The 20,361-nt window shown below is 44.2% G+C and overlaps 2 protein-coding genes across 6 annotated transcripts in view; one reads left to right on the top strand and one right to left on the bottom strand.

Moving 5' to 3' along the window:
• Positions 1-20,361, top strand: part of Ptp61F (Protein tyrosine phosphatase 61F) — a 132,765-nt gene that overhangs the window by 105,240 nt on the left and 7,164 nt on the right. For 2 of the 4 annotated variants that reach the window (NM_057340.4, NM_057339.5), the window contains exon 1: positions 19,419-19,646. The exons of the other annotated variants lie outside the window; for them this stretch is intronic. In NM_057340.4, coding sequence (NP_476688.1) covers positions 19,542-19,646 — 105 coding nt within the window. In that variant the 5' untranslated portion in view covers positions 19,419-19,541. Of the gene's footprint in view, positions 1-19,418; positions 19,647-20,361 lie in introns of those variants that run through there. 4 annotated transcript variants of the gene reach the window in all.
• On the bottom strand, positions 17,165-18,902 carry CG9166 (uncharacterized protein). Of its 2 annotated transcripts, none has more exons than NM_138261.3 (3): positions 18,547-18,902; positions 18,229-18,489; positions 17,165-18,165 (listed from the first exon to the last, which is right to left on the bottom strand). In NM_138261.3, the coding sequence occupies exons 1-3, from the start codon at positions 18,830-18,832 to the stop codon at positions 17,987-17,989; spliced, it is 726 nt and encodes a 241-aa protein (NP_612105.1). In that variant the 5' UTR covers positions 18,833-18,902; the 3' UTR covers positions 17,165-17,986. The 2 variants fall into 2 exon arrangements, with proteins under 2 accessions (NP_612105.1, NP_001261254.1); NM_001274325.1 differs by having other exon boundaries at positions 17,910-18,165.

Below are 20,361 nucleotides of genomic sequence, written 5' to 3'. Positions count from 1 at the left end.
TTTTTGGCTAATTAACTCAATTATTGCATTACCAAATGTGAAACAATTGGGGGAAACAAAAAAAGCGAGGCTTATGCCTCAAATTATATCTGGCCAATGTTTTTTCGTTTGCAAACTGATCTTGGTACTGTAAAAAAGTAAAAGTTTATGTATAATTAGATAGATTTGATAAAAAAAACACCCAACGTTGATTTCTTGCCCCTGATAAATAAATCAAAGCACTTCGGTCGCAGCTGCTGTTTTCGCCTTGTTTATTGGGTGTCAATAGGTGCATCCATCAGATACAAGACACGAGATACAAGATACAAGACACGAGATACGAGCTACCACCAGCCACGAGATACTTATTTATGTGGGCTATCTCTGGCATCTCTTGGGACCAGTCATCTCTTTTGTATCTGAACTTGTTAACATATCGAGTATAATTTTGATGTGTTGTGGCCTCCTTCCATTTCCCAGCTCAAATAGCAAATAGCAAACAGCAAACATCGAAAGGGCCCAGATACACTTAACAATTGCAGAAACATCTTCATCAAATGGGCCTCATTCTGCTGCCGCTGACAGCTGATGAGGGCGCTGCCCGACCCTTTGTACCGCCCTAGCCCCCTCTCACTCCCACACAGCAGCTATCTCGCTCGCTCGCCCTGCGAATACCACCTCGAATCGCGCAGATTGGATTTGAATTGACTTCAAGATGAATAAGGTGGCAGTTGAATAGGGTCTATGGACCCCCTTTTTTTATGAAATTAAGGGTGCCAAGAGGATAACTGTTAATATAATATAGGGGTGCTGTTTGCAATTTGAATTAAATGCAAGCTAGTTACTATAAAATAACTAAAACTAAGATTAAAGTTTCTTCCACATTACTAGATAGTTAATATGAAGAAGGTAGCTCGATAATAAATTAAAAAGGCACCAAATGCTTTGGTTTAAAAGTTAGCACTAAATACTAGCAACGACTAAAAAGCTTATAATTAATATCTTGTGCCGCAAATGTTTTTCCAGCGCGACCAAAGAAAACACTTTCAATTCAATTCCATTACGCGCAGTCGTAAAATAGAAAACACAGGATAAACATTTGCCCATAAAAATTGCATGGGCTAAAAAGACAATTTTTTAAGCTGTCATTTTTTTCGTGTTTTGTATATTTTTTTCCTCGCTCATTTTCACTCTTGCCCATTTATTTTTTTATATTTTCTTCAACGTGTTTAATTGCACAAAAAAAAATGAAGAAAATGAAACGAAAACAAAGAAAAAATCATAAAAGCCAAAAATAATACACACAAAAAACAAGGTGAAAATATTGCGCAAAGCAAAAATAAAAAATCACAAAAATAACAAAAGAGGCTACAACAAAAATCAAACAAATTCAAACAGCCAGCGAAAAGCAAAGGCAAAAAGCGATTTATGCAAAACACAGATAAGCCGAAAAGTACAGGAAAAAAAAACAAAGACGATTAGGCGATTTAACGCACGCAAAATAAAATCCAATAAAATGTGATTACGGTTGGGTGGAGGGATGGAGGGGGAGCGAAAGGGACGGGGCGAATCGAACAGATGTTCGAACAACAAAAACATCAAAAATAACAGTGACATGCAGTGACGTAGGCGATGAAATTTCGGGGGTTTTGGGGCAAAAGCAAACACCTGAAATCATTGAAATGGAGGGGGGTTGAAGAGGGGAATACTTAATTTATTAAAAATATGCCTAATGTGTTTAAAGGATATTGATTGCAACCCCCCTCAAAATATCCTGCGAATGCCACTGTCGCTTCGCCTTCAACTTCTTCTCGTGCGCGTTGTTGTTTATTTTGTTTGCTGCTCGTGCCAAGGAAAGAGATGGCTAGCTGCCAAGATATCCTTTGACAGGAAGAGAGCGAGGAAATCAAGGATTTCGGCCAACTAGTTTTTCGGCCTCACCTGCCTCTGCCACATGCCGCTGCTCAAATTTCGTCTTTTTTTTCGCACTGCCTCCGCTTCTTTTAACATAAAATAATTATTATGACATGCACCGTCCCTCCGAACCCCCTAACTCCCTTTACCCAGCGTCTGCTTCCGTTGCAGACGGCTGAAAAGAGAGGGCAGGTGGCGGAGCGACAGGGAGGGCGATATAGGCATTAAAAACTGCAGAAAAAAAAGAACGAGAATCGAAGTACAGTAGCATAGATACTATTTAGATTCAGTATCTTAAACTAAGCAATTGTTTTTGATAATCGTCATCAGCGAAACGAAAATAGCATTCAACCACTTCCTATAAATACCATGATCAATATTTATATAAATAAACTCAAACAAAAGGCACCAAGTATATGAAAAACTTTCAGTAGATGATACCAAAAAGTGTTCTATATATTAATATCTTAAAAAATTCATATCACCAATGTATTTTAATGAGAAAGTGAGACAGACACAATGTGCACGAAGGAGACAGAGGACACAATCTGCTGCAGCTGCGAATATGACGAGTGGCATTGTAAAACAACTCTAGACTCTAGTGGCATCCCCTTCCCCCCAAAAACCCCTTTTTTAAAACACACTCTGCGCATACAAATTCGAAAGTGTGAAGAAGGAGAAGGGGGGGGGGGGAATGGACTGGGGCAAACGGAAAACGGAAAGTAGCCGGCGGTAATTTTATTGAGAAATCCGAATGGAAGAGGGCACAAGCCAAGAAGTACGAATGTTTAAGGAATGCAACGCCTGCCGCATAATAACAACAACAATGCCAATGCAAGTATCCGATTCGAGTATCTAGGGAATGGGGTATCCAAGTATCTTTCAGATGCATCTGCACAGTGGGTACAACAAAGTTGCTTCCACAACAAAAAAAAAAACAAACGGCAGAAGAATAGAAAAACAAGCAAGTTGCATGCTCTTATACGGCCAAACATGTTGCGCTGCTCCGTCTCTCAGTTGTTGCAACAGCTGTTCGAACACGTTGCGTAGTAGTGTGAGTATAAGAGAGCCACAACATGTTCGGAGACAAGTGATGGATTCGCTGTTATAAGAGGAGGAAACTGGTTGTAGTGGAAGTAGTAGTGGAAGTGGAAGTGGTGGGGGAGGTGCACCAAAAGATGAATGACTGAGGCAGCGAAACACGATCATTCATGATCGGTGGTGAAATAGAGTCAGATCTTTGTGCCACTCGACTGTTTATTTCATTGTTAATTGTTAATTCCTCTGTAATTACATGAAATTCCAACAAAAACAGGGAATTTGATAAGAAGCTCTTTACTTAACCCAAACTCCGTTTAATCATTGTAAACACTCACGCAACTCTTAAAAGTTCATCAATGAGCTAAATTTCCATTCAGTAAAATGCGAAAACAAATTTGGCGAGTCAATGTGGAAAAGTACTACCGGTGGCTGCTCCTAATGGTTTATTGGCCCGATTAATTTGTGTGCCTAAGTAAACATTTCGATTTCCCCCCCCCCCAAAGAAAAGACGCATTCGAAACAAACAATTACGCATTCTGCCCAATTTTTGCCGCCACAAGTTTTGGCTTTTCCCGATGGAAGTCCATCCCATCCATCAGCTGCTCAAATTCAGGCTTTGCATTCCGAACTCTTTTTCGCATCGCAGGACCCATCTTCGTGCTGCTGGGATAACTTTGGCATAGCAACTGCGCCCTGTCCATTAATTCAATGTAAACCATTCAAATGAAATCCATTAGAGTTTATATTTCAGCCATAAAACGTTGGGCTCCACTCGACAGTCGGTAGCTCCAGCTCCCATGGGCCATCCTGGCTCCTGCGTCCTGCGCTCCTTCTCGCTCTCGCACACATGGCCCACTTTGAAGCCATCTCTCTCGCTCTCGCTCTCTCGTCCTTTTGCCTCGCACACACAATGGCCTCCTTGCCCGGCCAATGCCATTTTGAAAAGCTTAGCCCAAAAATATTTGCATAAGATTCAAACTGCAGGCAAGAAACGTTTTAGAACAACCCCTCCTCCGCTTCGCCGCTTGCAGGCCAAAATAAAATGCAATTTAGCCGAAATGAAACAAAATAACTAGACTCCCCCTACCCCACCCACCATTCAACCCATTCAATCCGCAACCCCCTCCCCCCGCGTCGTGAGTGGCTTGGCCAAAAGTTTTGTCCAAGTTTTCGGCAGTCAAATGTGGAGTTCATATTTGCGTTGGAATTACCCCAGCCTCATTCCATTCCCCCCGCTGCCTAATTGTATGAAAATACTTGGATCCTTTGCTTTCTCGTCCTGGCCAAATGGGAATTTAAGCCCGGCAGGAGCACAGGACTCACAACGCGGCCCAAAACTAAATGAAAACGAAAACGGAGGAAAGGAAGTCAAGGTGCCGTTGGATTCCTTGACTTTTCACTCGCAGAGAGAAAATGGAGGATATGTGGAAAGCGTAACCTTTGAAAATAATCCCAAATTAAATTAAATTCCTTTCTGAATCTTCTTAATATTAATTCATTATAAGTAGAATTCAACTTGCTGCATCTTTACTTGAATAAAAGTATTAAAAGTATCTTATCTTGGCGCGAAGAAAATGAGAAATGGAGACTGTGCAGTGTATTCCAGGGATTAGGAGAATGTCACAGTGGCTAAAATCGTAGAATTGTGACGTCAACCGAGTATTGACTGGATAGAAGCGAGTCGGGAAATTGGCTGGCTGGGCTGAAGTGGAGAATGGGTGGTTGGTCGGTCAGGAGATTTGCTTCTGCAGCAGCTCCGAGTGCAGCCAAGCATTTGACAGTCCTGGCATATGCAAAATTTACATTCGAATTAAATATTTGGCACCCCTTACTACGTACGTACATATATACATGTATCCATATCCATAGCCCACTCCAAGCCGCAACCGCAAGAGTCGGACATCTCTGGATACCCGGCTGTCTGGTGTTCCACCCACTCTGCAATTTGGGCAGATTAACTTTATCCCTTTTCATGGGCTTCCGCTACCCTGTAGAGGTTCCACTTCGGTTGGGATTACTTCAGACAATGGAGAGTTGTTCATCATGCGATAATATTGATTATTGCACTGCAAATTCCATATAATAAGATTTTATGCTATTCCATATATGTGGTCTTATATTTTTTTTCTAATTTACAGGATATCCTTTAGTTTAATAGCCTATACCTTCCATTTCTTACTTGCTTCTAGTTCTGAAAACACAAAGTTGCAAGTGCCTTCGTCTGAAGCTCTCCCATTTTTCCTTTAATTTTCCAGTTTCCTTTCATTTTGCATGGTTTTTAATTAAATCAAAATATGTTGCAACAGCAAACTGCATGTCCAAATGACCGAAATAAGCAATAGCAGTGGGCGTGGTCACTCCGATCGGAGCTACAGCAATGGCGATTGCCAGTTGGGTCCACTTGCCAGACTCTGATTGCCATCCAGAGAACCCAGCACTTGGGTCAGAAAGAGGCAGCATATCTGCGCGGATGACCAGGGCTTTTTGGGTCAGGTTACAAAACCCGTTTCTTTGGGTTCTCTGTTCTCTGCTCTGGATTCTGGATTCTGGATTCTCGATTCTGGTCTCCCTCACTCGCTCACGCTCGTCTGTGATTGGAAGAGTCGAAAAGTGAGTTGCCGCGCTACCTGCCATTCGCCTTGTCCGTTGTCCGTTGTCCGCTGTCCGTTAAACATAGATATGTGACCCACAGAGTCATCAAGTCGCAACCGCATCATTAATAAGCCTCCGAGTTTGCAGGGTTAGGGGTAGGTCCTTTACCACCAACAGAAGGGGTAGATCTAAGCCAAGTAAACTGACATCCTAATGGTTAACACGTCGTGGCTAATGAGGCGCAACCGATGGAATTTAGATGGTATAGTGGAAGTGGAAGTAGTAGGGGAAAAGGCCAAAAGTCAGTGTGATTAATTTGTGGGAATTCGTGGATTCTCAGGGAATTGTTTGTTTTGTCATGAAAATAGTTTTATAATTGTGATTCCAAGTTTTTCGTTCCAAGGAACTTTACTGTTTTCTAGTAATCTCCAGACCAGTTATTCAGAACTTAAGAAACAAGCGGATTGTGGCAACTTTTTTCAAAATAATCACAAATATTTTTAATTGCACCTGCCCAGGAAAAATTTCAAAACTCCAGCTGCAGAAGAAAACTTCAAAGAAGAGTTCAATTTTCGAGCCCACTCAGCGTAATGGCAGCGCAGATAATTTCCCTCTTTTTCCTTCAGGAACAGAAACACTTGTCGGCTGAGATTCGAGATTCAAGATTCGAGATTCGAGAAGTCGGAGAAATACACAGAGAAATCACAGGGAATTCAATTGCACTCGAGGGAGCTGGCACCGAAAATAGAAAAGTAATAACAAGGAACTTATGCTAATAGCGCGTTCCAAAGAGCCAAAAGAAAACAAACAACCGACAACAACAGGCGGCAGACAATTCATAAAAATGTGTATGTACTTGGGGAAAAGCGGGAAAATGTGGGGAAATGCGGGAAAATGCGGGGTGAAAGGCAGGCGGGAAGGAAAGCAAAGAGGCCGCGACCTCGGGGTGCAATAAAAATTAGAGTGCGCAGGCGCAGCCGGAACAGGAGTCTCGGAAATATGCTTATCAAGGCTGGAAGCGGAGGAGGAGGAGGCTGCGGGAGTGGGGGAACCTTTTAGGCACCATCATCAGTCACTGGGTGTGCAGCACCCAAAAAGGTGGCAATAGATCTTTTTTGTCCTGCGGTTTCAAGGGGCGGACTTCATAAATCATCTTCTAATTGAGTGGATATCTTAGTGGTATTCCCGGGAAATGAACTTAAAGACTCCACTAAATATGATCTAATCCAGGGAAGGGATGGGATGACATAGGTGGACATATTAAGTACTGAGTGGTTTTGGAGTGAGTAGGGAGTATTTTAGGGGTATTTAAGTACTTCTTTTTTGTACGAGAAATACGCTCTGAATGGAAAAGTAGCGTAGTAAACAAGCTACTTGAGCTGCCATAATTAAGACATCCGTCTTCGCTGGCCAGATCTAGATCGTTGGCCAGATAGATGACCTCTCAACCCAATTCGGGTGGCCAAGGAGAATGTTATCACGCCCACTTCTAGTGATTTCCTTTAAATATGCAAATATGCAAGTGCCGGTGCATAAACAAAATCCGAATTTGGCCAGCTGCGAATGATGGTGCAGGCGAATTCTTCTAAATCAACCTGTCCACTTTCTCGACCCTCCACTTTGCAGATGAGCTCCGTAGGGAGCTGGGCAATTTATTACCTGCCATTTACCGTTTCTCATTATTAATTGCAAGGCAATTAATCAGTTTTACTTGCGTTCAACGAGGCGTATACGCAACCCATTCCCCTCTACCCCCCGCAGCAATGAAATTTTGAATGAATTGAAAATGCAAATTGCCGGAGTAAATAAACATTCTCGTGGAAATCGGGTATGACTTTAAGAAACAGAAAGCGACGCAGTGTGAAATCGGAAAATCGTGTCTCCTCGACGTGTCCGTCCTGATTTTCCTTCCAATTTCGGGCTGCATGTTTGTCCGCAGGACGTGGCAATAAAATGCATCGACAGCTCCCTCGTTCCCTTTTACGCTATATATTTCTATTCGATTTCCAAGTTTCAGCTGCATAAGTACAGCCGCCAACTCCAACCCCCCAAAATACCTCCCAGCCATCAAGGCCGCTGTCCCTTACTCAATAAAACTTTTTGATTTCCGCTCGAATAGACGAAACTTTTTAATGCGGATGTTCTGCCAGAAGCAGCAGCAGCAGCAGCAGCAGCAGCAGTAGAAAAGCGGAACAGAGCGGAATAAAAAGTGAGAAACGAAATCGAAATCAAATCAAACCAAATTGAATCGAATCCGAATCCAAATCCAAGGCAAAACAAAGGCATCGCCGCGCAGAAGTGGAAAAACAGAAATTTAAATGCAGAATCGTAACCAATGCGAGAAGACTAAACACCTGCCAAATCGCCTTCAGTTCCATTTTAATTCAATTGGATTACCTTTCGCTCGCAAGCCGAAGGGAAAAAGGCTTTCCCTTTTTTTGGGGGACACTTTCCACCGCTGAGTGGCTGCCATCGCCATCGCATCGCGTGGGGCTTCTGTATCGTTTTTGCAAATTCGCGATTAATGCACTCTCGATGGTAGGAAAATCAAAACCACCCACCACCCACTTATGCAGCCCCCATTTTCACTGCCTTTTTCCAATCACTCAAATGGCACAAGTATTTCAATACAAATAAATAACGACGAAGCAAAGTGAATGAATGAATGAATGGAACTGTGAATGGAATAAGCGTACTCGAATAAGTTGTAAGCGAGTGACTCATGTAAATATAATACAGCATTTTATTGAAACATTTAAGTAGTTGACTTAGGTGAAGCAAACGCAGCTTGCACTGTGCAAACAATCTGAAGTAACTAAACTTTGGAAAGTAAAATAAATACCATTGCGCTATACAAATACATTTCATTTGTAATTTGCTTGGAAATAGCTTCATTCGCTGTCAAACTACATACATATATTCATAAATTCATCTGGACACCACTCAGCCCACTCAAAGTTGCACCATCGCAACGAATAAGCACCGAAAGTGAGCCATTAACAACCTCAACTGCACTTAAGCCGGGAACCCGAGACGCCGACCAAGTGGGTAAGCTTCCAGCATCCACGGCTCAGCCGGAGAACAATGGAGGACGACCTGGCAGCGCTCGTGCCAACTGCTCAAGAGTTTCGCCGGCCAGAGCGGAGGAGGGGCACCAGATGAAACCGAAACCACAGCCGAAAGCGGAGACAAAGCCAAACAACGACGGGAGCAGGGGCACAATCACCGGAAGAAAAGCGAAGGAGGAGAAGGGGGAGGCAGGAGAAGATGCAGCTGGAATCTGATAGGAACATCATCTCAAGCATATCCGGCAAGTGCAAGTGCGTGGAGCTGCTGAATGGAGAAGGGAATGGGTATAGGTATGGGGATGGGGATGGAGATTACGACTATGATGATGTCGGGGTAGGAAATAAGTGAAAGCGAGTGTTGACGCTTCCAGCTGCGGGGTTAATAAGCGATTTAAGCGACACGATAACGAGTTGTGGAGTACACAAAGTGCTCTCCTCCACGACGCCCGCGTGCAACTCCACTTCTGGTACAAGCTACTCGATGGGGATTAAGCTGATGCCAGGACACACTGCGGAAAATATCGTGAGGCACTTGAGGGAAAATCAAACGTATATTACTTATACATTTTAAATATATCTACTAAGGCCCATTTTTTGAATGATAACATTGATTTAAAGAGTCCTCCTTCTATATTTTCTCTAAAAATCTACCAAAATGGCTAGCAATTTTCTGCAAGTGAAAATCCTAAAACTCTTTTAACCTCCTGCCTTTGTATGGGCCCGCTAATGGATGTGACAAGGCATGTCCTGGCTGATCCTGCGACGTTCCTGATTAAGTGCAACTTTGACGTGCAACGGTTTAATTGCTGGAACACCCAGGCAGCTGCCCCCGCTCCTTGTCGTCGATTTCTCCATTAATGAGCCATAGATTTGACAATCATCCCTCGCTCGTTTGCGGGAGGGGGAGGAGGAGGGGGAATCCTTCGACGCGGGCCAGAGGCTCCTTTGCAGGCACTGCGATTCGATCTCCGGTCGAGATCCATGTGCAAATTCGATCATTTCAATCTGCTTTCCATGTCCCCTGGCATCTGCCGTCCCCAGCAGCACGCGCATCCTTTTTGTAAACACCAGGACAAAAGGACTCAGGACTCTCGGCACACACACACATGTTGTCCCGACAGGAAGCGCACTGATTGAGGGGCAAATCTCGGCTGCTCACCCTCCGAAATCCTTGGGCCCGGGGAACAGATGTTTTCGTCGACGACGAGGACAGGGATCGCGTGTGCCGCCAGCAAATCGGAAGTGCATCCCCCGCCTCTCTCAGCTCGCCTTTATTCCCGATCCTGCTCCTCTTTGATCTCTGGAGGCATTTAACCTATGAAATAGTTTTGGTTTTCGGTACCGCAAGATTTATTATTATTGTTCTACATGCTGTTCTTCTTCCCTGGAATCCAATTGTTTTGCATCCCAATTATGGGCACACACGATTTGACCCCCGACAAGTGGACTCGCAGGATGGCTGGTGCGGAATGCGGGGTGGGGGGCACAGAGACATTTCCCCCTCTTGGAAGTTTTGAAAAACGAGGTAGTATTTAAATATTTGTATATTTCAAGCCCTTTTTAGCATTTAAGGAGAGTTTACACCAAATTAGTTTGCGAGTGCCCATAAAAACGTTTCTCATTTTGACTAGCCAGCAGATTCCTTCACCTGATTCCACCTTCCACCCTTCGTGCTCACTGACCTGTTAGGGTGCTGATAAGTTCCTGGCCAGGATCGTGCTCCTGCTCCTGCACCTTCGCCGACCTGCAACCATATCGAGTAATTAGATTTTGGAGCCAACCCATGCACTTTCTCTGTGTGCTTTGGTTTCGTGGCCAGGTAAACAGGTTTTTCGATGGGTGGTCAGGTGGGCAGGTGGGTGCACTTTCTAATTAGTGCACCGCAAAATATGAGCCTGACCACCATCAGATACTGCTGCTGCTATCCAGCCGCCCGGTCTCGTAAATCCCGGCCTGGCAGCCGGAGGTTCAATTAAATTTCGACTTGCGAATCAATAAACCAGCAACATTTTCAACACAATTCATTTAGCGCTCGCCAGGAGGAGGAGGAGGAGGAGGAGGAGCATGTGGATCAGGAGCAGATGTGTGCACCTGGAGGAAATCAGAGTGCCGAGGATACGAGGAGCGCGTGTGCAACTCGACACCGGAACAAGTGGCAGCTATGCCAAGGATGGGGATGAGCGGGGGCAGAGAAGAAGCCGGAAGACACAGTCGAACCTCATAAGTATCTTCCTGAATGAAAGTTCTACTCTGGTTCCCCATATCCCTGCTCCACTGTACTTGGCCAAATGAAGCACTGTGTGCTTAATGCGCAGCGAGGAAAACATTTGGCAGCAGTCAATTTGATGGGGTCAGAAGAAAGGAGCCCAGAGAAAGTAGCCAAAGGAGGGGAGCCAGGAGACACGCGCAAATGCTTCCTTGCAGGGGCAAGCAACCACAGAATCTCCTGCTCCTGTTTCACAAGTTGGCACAACAAGGAGCAAAGGAAGAAGGAACAAGGAACACGGATCGGGCAACCACATGGACAATGAGCTCGACTTCCTGTGCATGGACGACGGAGGGCATCGGCAAATCGGCGCACTGCATTAATTGGTTCAGTGATTTTTTTATGGCCAACTGGCAGCGTTTCAGAGGTTGGAATAAGAAAACGGGAACAGGAATTACTCGAACATAGAACCTCGAAGGCAGGACCTGTCGACCGCAGGCACAGGATAATCGAAGTGTGGCGATGGCCGTGGAAAGGGTAGCAGCGGAGAAAGGACAGGACTGCAGCCTGTCACATGTTTGTAACAAAGATGCAGCCGTGCTGATAAAGAGGAACGCCAAGGATGCGCCACAAAATATGGATGCACTGTGAACAAAAGTGGGTACAAAAGTTGGACTTTCATTCTATCTGCACTCTTTTGCCATTTGAAGAGTAAACACTTGAGTGAAAGTTTCTAATACTGCTAGAAATGTATATTTATAGAAGGAACCTCTTTTTTTTCTGGCAGTGCAGCTACCCTTGGCCCGAACCAGTCTCAGCTGCGGTAGAAAGCGTAGAAAGAAGCAGGCTAACGAGCGGAAAACACGATATTACAAGCAGCCCATGCAGATAACTTGTGGCCCAGAAGAACCTCGAACGCAGGACCTCTGGCACGCTCCTCGTCCTGGCAGATGAAGATGAGATGAGATGGCAGGGCAGAGCAGTCGGCGACAAATCTCATTAAAACTGAATCGAAATGGTAATTCGAGTTGTTCACAAACAGAGCCGATGCAACTGCGATTCCGTTTGCGATTGAGTTGATAGCCCATGTGTGCTTGTGTGTGTTTGTGTGCTCCTTATCCTAGCATCCTTGCATCCTGGCATCCCTACATCTTATACCTCGACCCTGCCGAAGACTTTGTTTGCCAAGATGACAGAGGGCGGAGGAGGGGCAGCAGGAGCAAGGTGTGATTTGGCGGCCGCCATTGTCTGCAGGATTTGCTGCCTGTGTTTGCCGCTCAGTTTTCAATGCGGGCAGGTGGTTTTCAGCGGCTTCGAACGGCGACAAGGGGAAGGGTGCCAATATGCCAGGGGGGCACGAGGATGCGAGTTGCAATCGATTGGAGTCCCCAGTCTACTTGGGCCTAATTGCAATCTAAGTGCTCGGCTGCTGTGTCGTCGAGAATCAAAGGACCTTAAAGGACACTTCAGTGGCAGTTTAATAATTGGATTGATAACTCGAATGGGAAATGTTTAAATAAAAGGATGTGGCACGGACATATGCCACAATGTCGTGCCAGGTAAATACCAATAATTTGTTTTATGAAACAAAAACTTAGGGTAGTGGAATTTGTTACTAAGCATTTACATGCTGAATATGTTTATGCATTATGTCTTGATTCCTTAGTAAAATGTAAATTCCCTTGCAAATATGTCAATTACATTTGAGCCTTTGTGTCTGTTGGCCATAAATGTTAGACAATACCAAGCTTAAATTAGCCCAAGAAGCTCAAGTAATGAACTGCAACTACTTGAGGCCTTAAATAACAATGCAAATAAAATATTCCTAAGCTGTGAAACTCGCACATTTGCCACAGGCCATTACGAAATTCGAAATTTTCCCAGCATTTTCCAATTTTGTCCCGCACTTTGGGCGCTGTCATCTTGATTTGATTTCGGTTTGGCATCCACTCTCCATGTATTTCAATTAACCAGCCAAACTAGGCAAACCAGCTAACTAGCTAACCAGACAATGCAGCCGATGTAGATTATGACATGCGGATTAGGAGTGATTATGAAAAATTACAATTCAATTAGGGGCAAAGTGAATTTATTCAAACATCGAGTTCGGTAGCCCGCCCGCATGAAGAATTGAGGAATGGATTGAGGGAAGGATGGAGGAATGGATTGAGGAATGGATGGAGGGGCTGTGATTGCATGATTGATGGACGGACATTGGCGGGAATTAAATTAAATGCAGCGCGAGTGTCGCTTTTAATTAGTCCTGTCCACCCCGGAAAATCCCCGAGAGTTACGCAAAAACTGAGCAGCATTTCCGCACAGCTACTCCCTTTTACGACTTTTCGCGATTGTTTTCCATTAATCTGAATAATTAGCATTCCTTTTCGCAGAGGTACGCGCAAGTTTCCTTGCCAGTTTCCCAGCTTTCTCAGCTTCCCAGCTTTCTCAGCTTCCCAGCCTTTTATCGCAGCTCCAAAATTGATTTTGACACCTGAAAACTGAACAAACTTCCGGGCGAAGAACTTTCGGGCGAGGAAAGTTTTTTGTGTGCAGCGAAATGGATGAGGCGCCTAACAAAAACAGAATTAAACATAAAGAGCAGGTGATTCGAGAAGGAAATGTACTTTGGCTAACAGAGGAAATCGCACCGACGACTTCCATTTGGGCAAATAACTTTTTGTCCCGAAGATTACACAAGCAGTCTTGTAATGCCTGCCTGAACTGCGACCTGCGAGACAGTTGGAAATTGCAGTCGAGTCTGATGGGGAATTATGGGAGCCCAGGGCTGGAACTTCGCTCACAGTCTTGTTTAAGCTGTGGAAATAGTCTTACACTGCGACAAAAAACTTGTGTGGTTAATTTGGAATCAATAGGTTGGTTCAAATAGCTAATGAAGCTCTAGTAAGTTGTATATACTCATAACTAGAGATCTTCTTTTTTTCTTCTGTGTATGCACTCCGAAATTGATGTGCAAGTGGGGGGAGGGGGGGCGGCATGTGTGTGTGCGGTTAGAAGGGCGTGGCAGCCGCAATTGATGTGGCAATATTTGCTGCACCTAGTTGGCTTCGTCTTTAGCCACCTCGTTTCCTCTCGAGGGAGGAACACGCGTCGTATGCGCAACTTGTGCAGTTTATTGAAAAACTTGCCTAATTTATGGATGGCGTTGCAGGATGTGAGGCGCACCAAATGGACGAAGGTCTTCTTCACTAGTTCTTTGACTTTTACTAAGCAGCCACTGACAGGCCAGCAAATTATGCTAAGAATGCGCTGTGAAAAGCCGTAAACAATTCAGGGAAACGAACTCCGTAAACGCAATTGAGTTAAAAGTGAGGCGAAACAATTTAATTGGGGGAAATGTGCGCCCGCTCTCTGAATTGGCATTGAATGCAAAACGAATTAGCAAAATGATTTACCTACCCTCTCGACAGATCCATTTAACTAGTTCCTCTGGCAACGTGGACATCCTGCCAAGGGTCATGGCCAAGCCCATCGCTTTCGAATGGAAAAATCAAACAGATGTACAGAGCAGCAGGATAAACAGTCACTGCGAATTCAAGAGAATGCTTAATGGCGCAGTAATCAAAAGTCATTATGTGAAAGCAGCAGCCAAGGACACGCCGCATCGCCACAAAAGGGAAAATTACGCGTATTATGACCACAAGCAGCGATGTCCAGGACAGGGACTTGGGAATCAGGAGCAGGGCGGGAAATCCAATGCCGAAAAGGGGCGCGTCTCGATGGCCCAGCCATCATGTTCTTTCGCTGTTAATTTGTTTGTCGAACTGGGGAAGCTCAGAATTCGCCACATCATGGTGACTGGCCACGAAGTTTGCCGGGGGAATCCCTGGACAGCAGCCGGGGTTGCCCTTCAGGTTGGGAACTAACCCGCGGATTAGGCTCAGCTGCACGCACAGCCCGAAAAAGCGGAAAAGCGGAAAACCGTGGGGAGCTGTTCTCTGAATCTAGATCTGAATCCGAGTGCAGGGAACCCATGCGTGCGGATATATCCTGGAACGGAATGCCAGGACACGTGCTGCGGCACAAGAATCGGGATTAGTTTCTGCAGAAAGAAGAAATTGAGTTGAACGCGTTATTGGGGGAAACTAAAACAAGAAAGTGTCACACTCAAAATGGAAAGTAAAGTGAAAGGATGATGAAAAGGGAGCCTCCAAATCAACATAAAGAAGTTCAACACAACATACAGTGAAACTTAGTTCAGATGGAAAGATTCTTGAATATATACATAAGAATAAGCAATCAAGTTAATGATAGAATCATTAGGAGAATAGCAAATCTTTGTCGAAATCTTGATATACAAATGAATCCAAATCGACAGAAGTTTCCAGAACTCGATCAAATATCTTCTTAATCATAATTCACCTTATGGATTCATTAATTAACTCGAGGAAAACGAGTTCAAGGAACTTAACATTAGTGGAAACAACCCCGTGATTATGGACCCAGTTCTGCAGAAAGTTGATTTGAAATATTATTTCAACAGAAAGCTGAGTTGTTTTGTAATAAATTGCCAATCACTCAGTGGCCATTTGGAGGAAACCACCAGCCCAGTACACCCATCCACCCACCCACTCGATTTTGGGTCCATGGAAGATCCACTTCGTCACGGCATCAAGTATAGAACATTATTAAGTGATCCCCTAGCCTAATGAGGATGGCGGTGATTTTGGCGATGTTGTTTGTTTACCTGCCCGCCGATTGAAATAAACTCTCGTGCAATCCGCCGAAAATAGAATCAGTTTTCCCCACGACCTGGTAGCGGCATCGGGGAGCCCGGATATCGGAGGGCCCACAGAGAAACCAACCGAATGCAAATATGTATAAACTCGGGGGCACACGACGCTGTCGATGACGTGGCGCTAACGTCACCGATCCTCTCACGCGCTTAAATATATTTATTTATTATTCTGGGGTGGGAATTATTTATCTGGTTTTGTGGCCGTGGGATCTAAGTGGCTGCATCATCATCGCCAGCACAGTGACGTCACTTGGATCGCTCAACTGGTCGTTTGCCCGACCTGCATCCCTTTCTAACCCGTCTGTCTACAGATCAGTGGGTGGTAATCACATTTCTACGAAGAATTCAGCTGCGAGTGCAGAATCTCGCGATGACCTGGTTGATGGACCAGGAGCTGCTCTGTGCGTTTGTGTTTTTTTTTTGTCTGCTCCACGCGGCTTTATTTATTTGTATTTATCGGGAAAATTGCGCCTTCTTTTCGCCCAACGCCCCCACATACGGCAAATAATGAGTCCACTTGGCGCAGAGTTATATTCCGGTGGTTCCCGTCTTGGTCTGATTGTTAGAATAATCTAATATTCTGACGGATAAACACTATGATTTTTCAAAGAAAGAGTTTTTCAGATCAAACAACTGAGAACATAATCAAAAAGGTTTAATGTTGTGCGTCGTTCTTGAGGATGAGAAATAGGCCTCAAATCTTATCTTAGCTCATTATTTCCATTATCTTATAGTTACTAGATGGCCAGCATTAGTTAGTAACTAACATTGTATCATTAATACGTGCCAATCAAGCATTTAATCCACACTTACTAGCTTTGATTGGTGATCAGATTTACATTTTATGCAGCCAAACTGATGACGGCAGATCTCAACAACTGCTGACCCCTTGTCAGGCCATTAAAGCATATTTAATCGATTCCATATATGCCCCCTTCCATGCCCCGCATCTGCCAGGTGATGAGATGTAACATCAGCACTTCTTCTCGCTCACCTCTGACCCATCGGGCCAGGGAATTTGTTTTTCAACCCATCGATACGGCGATTATGGGCTGATTATGGACGCGCCAAATCCCCCAGCGGAAAGTTCCTCCCATATCACATCACATGGCCAAGTGGAAAAGTGAAACGAGCGGCCGTAGCCCAATCCTCCTCACTCCACTCGCTGCTCCATCATTGCTGATTGACGTCGACAAATTGTATTAAAGCCGTTAATTGGCATTTCAAGATTTTCAGCAATTTCATAAAATTTAACGCCTATCATGTGTCGGCCAATTGGCGTCCGTCTGGCTCTTTGGCTCATTGGATTATCGCACCGTTCGCCGGACTGGCCATTGTTTGTTTTCATAAACACCATCGATAACTTATTTTCGAAAACGTATTTTAAAAATATTAAGTTCGAATTCTCCTCGTGACGCAACTGGCGCTGATGGCCTGCGAAGAAATGATTTCCAAATGCCAGGAGGATCTCCTTCTTGGACCCTAGTTCCCTGATTTTCCAATTTCATTCAGCATTCCGCTGGCCGGTGCAAATCCACAAATCAATGTGCTGAAAACAGCCTTGTTCACACCTCGCCCGATGACTATAAAAACACAATGAACATCGTTGAGTGGGCGTATTTATATTTTGAGCAAACAGTCGTTAAAAAACGCCGCAGGATATATTCGAGCCATTGAGATTTGAGTTTAATGGCTTTCTCTGAATGAATGGGAAATTCGATTGTGAAGTATAAAATCATTGGAATGCTTTCTGGTTCATAATATATTATTTTGCGTTTTTATTACAATTTGTTATCTATCAAACTGTACGGCTTCTTAAAGTTATTAAAACCCTAAATTACAGGATTAACTGTCTATTGTTGCATCTTCCAGTTGAATGGAGAAAATGTTCCGACGCGTTGCTACAACCAGATATACCGACAATATTCGATAAAGACAAATTAAAATACATCACATATCAAATATATAACAATTTGATTGTGACATTTCATAGATATAAGGGAATCTGCCTTTATTCTCTGAAAAGAAGAGTTATTTTCATTTTTTGCAGTATACTTTAGTGCGCACTTGTTATTATCAGATTTTCAGAAATAGGTGGCGCTAGCGTCGCTTGGCCATCTACAAAAGAATTTAGCTCCTGTTTGGAAATACTGCTGTCATATTCTGACGGATTATGGCTATTATTGCCCTATTAGAGCTCGATGTTAATAAAAATTACAGTTATTTTAAAGATGGCTGCCTGAGCGAATGCACCCAGTAAGAAACTAGAGATGGGCGATCGCATAGTTATTTTGGCCGTGACACGAGAATAACAAGTCTGACACGAAATATTTATTCATACCTTATTGTTTTTCCAAATCACACTGCAAGTGATCTCGCACGTACGCAGCTCTAAAGAGTTTTTTTTTATTAATAGTGAAATGTATTATTTTACGTCTTTAGTTTCGATTTGTCTACGAAAGAAAGGGGTGTTTGAGCCATGAAAATATCGCCATAGGGATTGGTGGGTTTTTGGCTTTCGCGGTCGAATTCGGAGCCAATGGCCCACAGCGACTCCAGATCGTATTCCTCGCGAGCACTCGGTGAAAATATGTGCAGGGCAATGTTGCCTAAAAGGAAACGGAACGTGTTAGAGCGGAGAAACCGGAATATGCATTTATTTCAATACCCACCCAAGTCCATGGCCATCCAATCCCGGCTCTTATCGCCCTCGATGCGCGGCAATATGTCACCCTTGCCCCGCTTGATCTTGAACATTCGGCGCACGAACTCCGCGGTGGACAGCATGTGTCGGTAACTGCGACCACTGCAAACCACCAGGTGGTCAACGTACTTCAGGTTCTCCGGCACGTAGCAGACGAATATGTCGTCCACATTCTCCTTGCGGAGCAGCTCCACCAAGTCCTCAACGTCGAACACTCCGCGAACACCTCCTGCAAAGGGAAACAAAGGCTTAAATTTCTGCTCTCCCTGGACGATTGCCAACCTACGCTTTAAATTGAGGCCGTAATAGTGATCCAGCTCCAGGTCCGGCTCTGGAAGTTGCTGCTCCTGGTGGCGTGCCTCTTCCACATCAAAAATCTCCGTGGCTTCCTCATCGCGGAATATTTTGTACTTGTCTTGCACGCCGGCAACCAAAGTCTTTTCGGGATTGCCTTCGATTTCCTGGCCCTTCGCTGCCTGTTGTGGCGGCTTGGAGAACTCGTGGTGGAAGCAACGCAGGACAGGCACACTCAGGCGCCTGTCGTGCACTAGGCGGAACACGCGGGTCAGCATTTTGCTTTGGCTTCTTTCTGTTGTTATTAATAAATTGGGTAACAGTTGTTGATTCGATACTTTTGGTATTACTCGATAACACTGGTCAACGATGAGCGATTGTAATATCGGTATTTTAAAGTATTTGAACCCAATTTTCTTATCAGAATTTTTCTATTTTACTTTTAAAATATTTTATTTTATTTTTTTTATTTTATTTTTATTTAAAATATTTTATTTCAATTGTTTTTATATTGTTATGTCTTTAGTTAAGTATTTAATTTTATATAAATTATAGAAAACTTATCCCGAATGTTATATTATGTTTCAGTAAAGTTCTAATTTCTGCGCAAGCACTTTAGTTTCAGTATGTGTTCTATTGCTCTACAGCGCCTGGTCACATTATTTGATGGTGAAAATATCGATAGACGTAACTAATATTTCAGAATAATAATGTCGCAGATACAATATATTGTGTTTGGCTTGCATTTGTAAATAGGAATCACCATAAGAGAATATAATATGTAATGCGATCAATATAGTGATGTACAATCGAACTATCACTCGGTATCGCACTGCAAATACCGATAGTATTTCGCAAGCTCAAATATTCGATACATCGACACTGTCGTGAGTTGTCCAGCTCTAGTTCTCCTCTGAAATTAACCAGCCGCCTGATAACCAAATTAAAAGTTATTAAATCGGAACAAATCGCAGCAAAGTGTGCACAATGAGCGAGCAGAAAACGAGTGGGAGTGGGTCGGCGGCCGCTGCCCGTCTGCAAATCGAGGCGGAGTACAAGGACAAGGGGCCGCAATGGCATCGCTTCTACAAGGTAATTGGCAACAACAACTGCGACTGCACTGAAAACTGGTTACAAACTGGACGAATGATTGTGGCACAGTTCGATTCGCCAAGGATTCGCAACGGATGCGGAGTATACACCTTTCCACAGCTCCTTGGCGCTCCGATTTCCACGAAAATGTGATGAGTGCGCAAAAGGCTTCTGCAGATGCCTCCACCACCAACACCAGTGCAGCGGCGAGCTTTACGTGTGTGCGTGTGTATTGTGTGTCAGTGCTGTTGTTGTTGCAGTTGTTGCTTTAACAGCCAGGCTTTGGCCAAAAACAAAAACCCATGGAAAAGAATGTACAAACAGAATAGCACCAACACACATACACGCACACCTGCTGCACTTTACTTTGCATTCTCCATCGAACGCGTGTGTGTGTGAGTTCGTGCGTGTGTATTGGCCTGTATTTGGCATATTTATGCTTGTTATTCTGCCATACCTTTCCCCAAAAACGCTTTCCTTTGACTATCAATAGAGCGCTTGAGCTATTCCGCGAATTCTCGTTTGGCCAAATCAAATTGGAGGCGATTTCTGGGAAGCTCGTTGTGTTTGTGATTGCCGTCCCCCAAAAACAAAATACAATTCGTGGAGGGGTGACAGTGCTCTCCACTGAAGAACTCCTCTAACGCGCGCACACACACACACACCCGCTCGCGTTGAGCAGGAGAGAGAGGCTCACGCACACAGGGGCACAAAG

The sequence above is a fragment of the Drosophila melanogaster genome, chromosome 3L (genome assembly GCF_000001215.4).
Source record: "Drosophila melanogaster chromosome 3L".
Classification (NCBI taxonomy): Eukaryota; Metazoa; Arthropoda; class Insecta; order Diptera; family Drosophilidae; genus Drosophila; species Drosophila melanogaster.
The sequence above is the reverse complement of the archived record's forward strand: the minus strand, read 5'-3'. Positions and strand labels throughout refer to the sequence as shown.

Coding starts and splice junctions, on each gene's coding strand:
- CG9166 (NM_138261.3), bottom strand. CDS start 18,832: ATGCTGACCCGCGTGTTCCGCCTAGTGCACGACAGGCGCCTGAGTGTG. Junction 18,490..18,546: donor TTACGGCCTCAATTTAAAGC/GTAGGTTGGCAA, acceptor TTCCCTTTGCAG/GAGGTGTTCGCGGAGTGTTC. Junction 18,166..18,228: donor TTGGATGGCCATGGACTTGG/GTGGGTATTGAA, acceptor GTTTCCTTTTAG/GCAACATTGCCCTGCACATA.